The sequence below is a fragment of the Monodelphis domestica genome, chromosome 6 (assembly GCF_027887165.1).
Source record: "Monodelphis domestica isolate mMonDom1 chromosome 6, mMonDom1.pri, whole genome shotgun sequence".
NCBI classification, from domain to species: Eukaryota; Metazoa; Chordata; class Mammalia; order Didelphimorphia; family Didelphidae; genus Monodelphis; species Monodelphis domestica.
The window spans coordinates 9,769,242-9,777,684 of NC_077232.1; the positions used below are offsets into that span (position 1 = coordinate 9,769,242).

Consider the following 8,443-nt stretch of genomic DNA (forward strand, 5'->3'; position numbering starts at 1 on the left):
TGCCCAGACTGAACGACTGATGCAAAGCGTCGGCTCCTGCGCTCGAGGCCTCGCTTGTCACCATGCACGTTCCCACCGGCTCGCTTTGGGGACCTCTACAGACGCCAGGGAAGGGCCGCTCAGGCTGGCGGAGAAAGCAGCCTTCTGGGAGGTGACCAGAGGTGGGGGGCAGGGCCAGGCAGTCAGTGAAAACGGGACCGAGCTGCCAGAGGGGGATGGGCTCCCCCTCAAGCAGGCCGCCGCCGGGGGCTGCAGGTCAGTCTTGCCCTGGCACAGGGTGACCTCGGAGGTCCTTTCCCAATGCTGACCGCCAAACAGCTCACTCCATAAAAAATAATAATTTATTGTCAACAAAGGGTCTGTACAAAGGGAAAGAACCAGGGAAGCGGGGGCCGGGTCAGCAAGGTGAAAGCGGGCAGAACTGGGGGTCCCCAGAGCCACCCCCACCTGGAGCTCCTCCGGCTCTGCTGCGGGGATGGGGGGAGGGGTGACGGGGCTGTACGGACAGGAGGGCCAGGAGGAGGTGGGGGGAGAGGAGGCTCCCCCGAGGTAGTAGGGGGCTCCGTGGGCCCCCCCTTGTGACCGCCTCCTTTGTAAGGCACTATGCCGGCAGGGAAGTGGTGAAGCGGGAACGAGGACGGGCAAACACAGTGGGGCTCGGGAGCTCACTCTCCATCAACACTGAACCCTAGTGCAAGGACGGCGGTGGCCCGGACCCGGGACCCCTTAGCAGCGTCCAACGGGAGCAGAAGCAGACTGTCCCCTCAAGTGCTTGGTTCCATCGGCTTCTTCGGACGGACGGACGGACAGACGGACGGACGGACGGACGGGCGGGCTGGTCTGCCAGGCCAGGGGCGAGGAGAGGTGCCGTGGGCATGACCTGGCAGCCATCACTCGCCGGGCCCAGCCTCCGGCTGTTCCCGAGCAGCAGCCACACCGGACTCTGTCAGCACGGCCTGCCAGCCCGGGGGGTCACCGGCCCCCGCCGTCCGGGGCCCCTGGGGAGCCTTGGGCCAATCCTGAAGCAGGCTGACCGCCGGGGGCTCGTCCAGGTGCACACGTATGACCTGTAGATCCAGCGTCCCTCGGAGCCCCGCCGAGGGAGCTGAGGAGGGATGAAAAGAGAGCGTTAGAGCTGCAGGGCAGGCCGTGCCCCGCCTCTCCGAGGCCATCTGGGCCTCCTCCAACACCCCCGGTGAGTGGCCCTTGGGTCTGGGCGAAGGCCCAAGGAGGGCGCCACCACCCGGAAGGCGATCGGGGCCAGCCCAATCCTGCCCGGCCTGCCCCTCTCCAGGCCCCCCAAGGTGGGCGGGAAGCCCTCCCCAGCCCGGCTGCCCAACGGCCTCCCTAGTGCTGGACGCCAGGCATCTGGCCGCTCCATCCCACCAAAGCCCCAGACCTTCCAGGATGACCAGCCTCCGGTCAGCTCTGGGGCCAAAGGGCAGCTGCCTCTCCAGGCCGCCTGTCCAGCCCCGGGCCCCCCCTCCGGACACCCCGGTTCGTCCCTGTCTCAGCGAGGGCTGGCCCAGAATGCCTGGCTTCGTCCCGAGTGCCCAGGCCAGTCCCCTCCAGAATCCAGAGGCAGCAGTGCTGCGGGCCTGGCCGTCGGCCAGACTCCCCTGTGAGTCCCCGGGGGGGGGCCCCCACAGCTCACCTGGGCTGGGGCTCGGGGGCTGCCCGGGGCTTTCCTCAGCCGGCTCGCCTCCTTTCGAGGAAGACGTGTCCTCCGAGGCCTTGAGCTGGCTGCTGGAAAAGAGCTGGAGGACAAATCCTGGGGGGAAGCTGCCGTCCGTGAAGTGCCGGACCTCCGTGGGGGCCGAGAAGGGCTCCAGGGTGACGTGTGGGAGGGGGAGATCTGCAGAGGGACAAAGAACGATGGAGACCAGCGTGCAGAAGTCCAGATCTGCAGAGGCTTCGCCCTCCGTCCAATGACGAGGACTGCCGGCCATTCTCAGGAGCAGCATCTGTACAACTTTCAGGTTTGAGAAGCACCTAGCGGGGTGCTGGTATTGTCCCCATTTTATAGCTGAGGAAACTGAGGCAGCAGTGAAGTGCCCGAGGCAGGATTCGAACTCTCACCATCCAGCTGCTGAAGCACTTTGCTCCCCACCTCCAATGCGGGGTATCCCGCTAACACTTCCTGCTGACTGACGGCCCCTCGCCCCTATCTCCCCTCCCCAGGGCTTACCGAGGCCCGGGGCTGGCTGGGTCCTCCCGGCTGCCAGGCAGCCCTTTCAGGAAACCTCTCCATGGGCTGGACGTGGCCCCTCTCCCCCCTCTGCCCATGCCCCCCCCCCAAGACGACGCTCCTCTCCATCCACCCGGCCCTCAGTTCCATCCTGAGCTAGATGTCCTTTACACATCTCAACTGGTCCAAAACGGGAGCCTGCTGGATGGAGAGCCGGGCAGGGCCTCGTTTATCTACTAGCTGTGTGACCCTGGGTGAGTCACTTCACCTTCCTTGCCTCAGTGTTCTCAACTGTCAAATGAGCCAAGAAGGAAATGGCGCACCACCCCAGGAGGTCTGCCAAGAAAACCCCCAATGGGGTCACAGAGGGTCAGCGTCTCCTCATTCCCCACCCCAGGGGAGCCTGGACCACTCACTTGTGCCCCACAGCCAATCTGCCAAACGCCTCCCTCAGTGCCCCTTCTCTCCACTCCCCTTCCCCTGCCCTGGAGACTCCAGGGGCTCCCCATCACCTCGAGATCAGGCTCAGGGAGCCCTCCCCGCCTTGTTACACAGAACCCCCCTCCATTCTCCCTGCTCCTCGGCTGCCTTCGAGGCCTCCGCTGGCCAGCCGGCCGCCCCATCCACCCCCTACACTTCTCTGGCACCAGCCACCCACCTAGCCGTGCCCATGCCAGCGGAAGCTCCTGTGGGCGGCTGCCTCGTCTCTGATGCGAGGCCTCAGCACAATGCCGGGCCCATGGTGAGCCCTAACTGCCTTCTCTTCCATCTTGGAATAGGACAGGGGTTACAAGGCCGAGGAGCGGCAAGGGCTGGGCCACAAGGGCAACCCAGCTGGGAAGTGTCTGATTTGAACCCAGGACCTCCCGTCTCCAGGCCTGGCTCTAACCACTGAGCCCCTCACCCAGCTGTTTTCTGATAAAGACAACAGAGGCTGAGCTGTTCTCAACAGCCCAGTGAGCTTCTCTTGCATCAGCACTTTCTGGGGAGCCTCTGAGCCCCTGAACTGAGCTCAGGGACCCTCTCACCCTCTCCTTCTAGTCGTTTTGGGGACCAGTGTCAATAGCAGGGGATGAAACCATACGGGGAACCTGGAGCTTTGGGGGACTCCAGCCAGGGAAGGAGACAGAGACACAGAGCAAAGGCCACACTGTCTGTAGGCCTCCTGGGCCAGGGTGCAACATCCTCCTTGGCTTCCTTAGAATGGAAGAAGCCAGGGGTCCCCCAAAACTCAGTGCAGCATCTAGCTGCCCCTCAGAGAAGACTTCACAATGGTTGTCCACAAGTGGTCATCCCAGTGTTGACGGGCAGCTCACCACCTCACAGGCGTCCTATTCCACCCAGGAAAGAAAGCCCAGAGCATCTGGGGGACGTCGGGCCCGAGTCTCTCTGGGATCTCCCCCTCCTGGGGAGCAGCTCAAACCATCCCCGACGGGCCAACAGGAGCATCCCTGGCCCTCGGGGGTGGCGATCCCAAGGCCATCTTCCAGGCCAGTCTTCTCTTCACCCCTCAGCCCAGAGCCCAGCTGCTTCTCTGCTCTCTTCCCTCCTTACCTGGACTCGGGACCAAGGGTCTGGCCCCGGCCTTGGCCTTGGCCGAACTCCTGCCCCTGCCCTTCTTCTTCTTGGGAGGCACTTCCCCGGGCAGCTCTTTATATCTCTGGTTCCGAGGCTTCTTGGTCCCTACATCAACGGTTGGGGCAGCTGCCAGGAAAGAGCCCCGACTTCATGAAATGCCCCCCGTAGAGTCCCTGCCCTGCCTGCCTGTGCCCTCTTGAAGGGGCCTTACCGGGAGACTGCAGGGGCCGGAGCCCCCGGGGTCGGTTCCGAGTAGATTGTGACTCAGGCTTTTCCTCAGAGTCCAGAAGAACCACGATCTCTGCTGGTGTCTCAGGAGGGTCTGGGGCAGAGAGGAGAGCCTCCTAAGGATCTCTGCTGCCCCCCCCCGGCTGGTCCCGACCCCCCCTGCCCCTCCTACCTGTGCTGGGGGGGGAGGGAGGCCCCAGGGAGTCCAGCAAGGCCACCCCCTCACTCCAGGCCTCGAGGATGTTGCTCTTCTCCCCGGGGCTCAGGCCCAGGGTGTGGGGGTGCTGGCGAAGAATGTGGCGCCGGGCGCTGCGGGCGGAAGGCGTGTGGAGCTCCTGGCCACACACCATGCACAGGGCCCGGCCGCTGCCCCCGGGGCTGTTCCCCACCAAGTATTCCTGCTCCCATGACTGCAGCGGCTCGGGCTCCTCGCTGACCACCGTGCTCGTCTCGGGCTGGCACTGCCCGAGGACGGGGCTGGTCTCGGGCTGTCCCACTGGGGAAGGAGAGAGAGAAGGAGCTGACAGAGCTGGCCCGGGCTGTGGCGCCCAGCGGAGGGCTCGTCTCAGGACAGGACGCCCCTTCAAGCAGCGCTGCCCTCCGGACGTCGGGGCTTCTGGCCTCATCTCTCCTGAAGCGGCCCTCTCGGGAGCAGCCCCCGATCCCCCCGTGCCGAGGCCAAGGGCAAGTCTTTTCTCTGGCCGCTCCTCCTGCCTCCCTTTCCGGATCACACCTGCTAACCGCGGCCCTCTGATCCAGCCCTGACCAAAGGCCTTTTGGGCATCTCGACCCGGGCGTCCCGCAGGCTCCTCACACCCAGCACAGCCTCGGCACTCCCGAGCGGCTGTCACGAAGAGCCCACATGTTCTAGCTCGTCTCCTGGGCAGACCCTCCCGCCGGGCCCTGCCTCCCGTCTGTCCTCTACTCGGCACCCAAAGGAGTCTGCCTAAGCCTGGACGGACCCCCCTCCTGGTTGGCCGGATCAAATGCCAACTGTCCTGCCTGGCCCTGAGCTCCGCACACCGGGCCCCCCTCGCCGTCTCCCCAGGGCAGGGGGGCACCTCGAGCACAGCCTCCTGGACTCCGAGGCCCAGCCCAGAGGAAGCTTAACGCGCCGCCCCTCTGAAGCGATGTGGTCTGTGCCAGGCAGCACGGAAGCCGGGCCAGCGGACTCCAAGGTGCTCCCCTACGCTAACACCCCTGCAGGCTGCCTTCTCGGGCAGCGGGCACGCCAGGAATCCTCACCCCCATTTCACAGCCTAGGAAACGGAGGCTGGTCCAGGGAAGGCTCGCCCAGGGTCACCCGCCTGAGGCACAGCCCTGACCTCGACAGCGAGCTTATCGGGTCAGGGCTTTCCTCTGGAGTCTTCCCCCACGAGGGACTGCGCATCCCGCAGCCAGCGTGGAGGCCCGGGAAGACGCTTTTCGCTGCGGCTCATAATCTTTGGAGAAGGTGGCAAAGGCCGGGCAGCCAGCGTGGGGGCGGCTCCGTGGGGAGGTTAGGCCTGGAGGCAGGGAGGCCCATCCTCCCGGGTTCAAAGCCGTCTCAGACGGACGAACTATGTGACCCTGGGCAAGTCCTTGACCCTGCCCACATCTCCTCATGTCTCACCAGCCGGGCGACGGGGCTCGTCACACGGGGCCGGATGTGACAGCAAATGACCCAACCAAGACCTCACCAGCTTCCTTCCTCCCTTCATGCACCTGCCCTGGCCCACCCTAGAGGGCTTCTAAAGTGGCCGCCTCAGCCTCTTCGCACCGCCGGACCCCTTCCAGGCTCCGCTCTGTCACCTCTTCTACAGGAGGCCCTTCCTCACTGGCCCAACAAAATCTCGTGTCCATCCTGTGCGGCCCTTTATCTGGGGACGTGTCAGTGAGGGAATCCCTGAGCAAAGGAGGCCAGATGCCTTGGAGCGTCCCTGGGCCCAGCACACGGAGGGGCTTCCTGATGGGGGGGGTTGATGGGCCCTGAGCTCCCCCTCCTCCGTGCCTCTGCTGCCCCCTCGGTCCCAGGACCTCTGGCAAATCAAAGCTCACAGCCTCTGTTCATTCCCCCCCTGGCCTCGATGGCTCCAAGATGTCCCAGGAGGGCCAGCTGCTCATCCCCCATGACCCAACCCCCTGGATCAACAGGGGAGGCAGCCAGCAAGACCTTCAGTTTGCTTCGGCTTTTGTTCCAAGGGAGGAGGAACAAGCTTTGAAGACACAAATAGGCGCTGAAAAGGGAGGCCGGTTCTTTCCTGTTCTCACTTCCCCTTGGAGGGCCTGGGAGGAGAGCTGACCCAGGCCTCAAGGGCCAGGACAAGTCTCCCCCCTCCCCCCAGGCCCCAACAATTCCAGGGATTTGGCCCCAGGCTTGCTCCAAGCATACAAAGCAGAGAGGAGGAGGGGACAGCCTCCCCCAGGTCCTCCTCCTCGGTCCCCCTCCCAGCATTAGGGAAAGGAGGCTCTTGGCCCACCAGGCCTCTCCCCAGCATCAGGATGGAGGCCCTCCCTCCTCCTCTCCCCAGAGATCTACTCTATTTGCTCCTGGGGGTGCCCACCTCTGCCAGGGAGGGCAGTGGGAGCCCCCGGGAATAGCCCGCACACAGAAGGCGCTTCAGTCGGGGAGACATCAACCCCCATCCTGGCCAAGTCCCAGGCCTGGCGGGGCCTGCTTCCAAACGAGGGGGCGGGTCTCTGAGGAGCCTCGGTTTCCCCATACTCCCCCCAGACACCCCAGGAGTGACTGTCCGAGGCACAAGTGCCCACAGGGAGGCCTGCGTGTGCCGACACACAGGACTGGGGAACGGAGCCCCGCGGCCTCGCACGTATGCACACACGTGTGTGACATGTACCACACAGAGACCCGCTTCAATAGAATCAGCCCCGGGCTGCGGAGGCAGACGCGCGTGTCGGAAGAAGGCCCTGGGGGGGGGGGGGTATTGCGGCTCCCACACGCGCCCTATGCCCGCGCGCACACGCGTGGAAACCACGGGATCAGTACAGAGCTGGGTGACCCCCGGGTTCCTCCCCCTCTCGGCAGGGGGCGGGCCGCTCTACAGATAGCCGTGATCTTAGGCCTGCCCGGGCAGGGCCCCTCCCCTCTTCCCCCGCGGCCTCACCTCGCAGCACCGGCTCCCTCAGGGCCGCGGGGATGGGGATGGCGGGCTCAGCTGGGGGCCCAGCGGGCGGCACAGTGCGGCGGCGGCTGGGCGACGGCAGCGGGGGCCAGCGGCCCGGGGGCGTATGGGCGCGGGGCCCCAGGGCCTCGGCCCCGTCGTCCTCCACTCGCACCTCCTCCACGTCCTCGCACTTGAGCGTCACCTGGATGCAGTCCAGCGGCGCGGGCTCGGCCTTCAGGGCCATGGTCCTGCCTGGCAGGGGGCGGCCGGACAGCACGGTCAGTCAGCCAGGCCTCGCCGGCCCGACCCCTGGTCCGCCCAGCCCCACCCCGCCCGCTTCCCGGCCCGCCCGGCCTCGGCCCGCGCCCACGACCTGCAGCCGCCCAGCCCGGGTCCTCCCCGCCACCATAGAGTCCCGGCCCCCCGGCGGGGGGAGCGTCCTCAATCCGGGCCCCTCACCCGCGCCGCTCTCCCGTCTATGGTTGCTCATTGTCCGAGCCGGCGCCCGGGGCCCGCCCCTTGTCCCGCCCCGGATGCGTGCGGCCAATCGCCGGCCGCCCCGGGCCGCCCGCGCCCCGCCCCACGACGCACGGCTGGGAAGCGCCGGCGGAGCGCTCTCGGCTGCCCCCAGGCGGCACATGGGCCGCCGGGCTGGCAGAAGAATGAAGCTTGGCGCTTCCAGCTGGAACCCAAATTCCAACCAGCCAGGAAGCCCCGGGTGGGAGGCCCTGGCCTTGGCTGCTGCCGGGGATACAGTGGGCCAAGAGCCTTTGACTGGTCAAGATCTTACTGTATCCAGCCAACAAGCCTTGGTCAGGTGCTGCCTCCGTGCCCAGGAAGGAGGCAGCACCTGCTCTCAGGAGGATTACCTTCCCTGGGTGGGGGAGGGGAACCCCTCAGCGGGAGGACTTTGGTTACTGAAAGTTCACGTGTCCGCGCAGGAAGCGGAGCATCTTTCCTGAGCTCAGGTGTGACCGCGCCCTTCCTCCGAATCAAATGCTCCTGTGTAGAATTACCTATTTAACAAGGCTCTGCTTCCTCTCCCACTCAGGTTCAGGGGACCGAACAGTTTCTGCGATTCCCTGAAGAGGCCAGGCTGGGTCAACGTAAGAGGAAGTGACTCCTGATTGGTTGAGAGAATGCTGAGTATTTGGAGAATTAAGTTTAAAATAATAATAATTTTTTAAAAAGCAAAAGCAAAAACCCAAACCAAATGTGTGTTGTTACCTTTTGGGTTCTGTAGCCTAAATTTCCGACCCAGAGAGCCCCAGAGAAGAGACTTCTAACTTGGATAGAGAGAGCTTGGGTTTATCTGTAGGGATTGAGGCCTGGCGGACTGGGGCCT

General features: G+C 65.0%; 1 protein-coding gene across 4 annotated transcripts; it reads right to left on the bottom strand.

The window, feature by feature from the left end:
- Positions 1-323: 323 nt before the first annotated feature.
- SPINDOC (spindlin interactor and repressor of chromatin binding) lies at positions 324-7,641 on the bottom strand. Of its 4 annotated transcripts, none has more exons than XM_056801556.1 (7): positions 7,558-7,641; positions 7,099-7,350; positions 4,167-4,490; positions 3,978-4,088; positions 3,743-3,892; positions 1,655-1,855; positions 324-1,105 (listed from the first exon to the last, which is right to left on the bottom strand). In XM_056801556.1, exons 1-7 carry the CDS (start codon positions 7,586-7,588, stop codon positions 891-893), a joined length of 1,284 nt encoding a protein of 427 aa, XP_056657534.1. In that variant the 5' UTR covers positions 7,589-7,641; the 3' UTR covers positions 324-890. The 4 variants fall into 4 exon arrangements, with proteins under 4 accessions (XP_056657534.1, XP_056657536.1, XP_056657535.1 ...); XM_056801558.1 differs by having other exon boundaries at positions 324-1,067; positions 7,558-7,617; XM_056801557.1 differs by having other exon boundaries at positions 7,472-7,614.
- Positions 7,642-8,443: the final 802 nt, after the last annotated feature.

Excerpts from the sequence above, each read along its gene's own strand:
- SPINDOC (XM_056801556.1), bottom strand. The coding sequence starts at position 7,588 with ATGAGCAACCATAGACGGGAGAGCGGCGCGG. Across the intron at positions 4,089-4,166 it reads TCCCTCCCCCCCCAGCACAG|ACCCTCCTGAGACACCAGCA; the intron begins GTAGGAGGGGCA and ends TCTCTGCCCCAG. Across the intron at positions 1,106-1,654 it reads GCCCCCGAGCCCCAGCCCAG|CTCCCTCGGCGGGGCTCCGA; the intron begins GTGAGCTGTGGG and ends ATCCCTCCTCAG.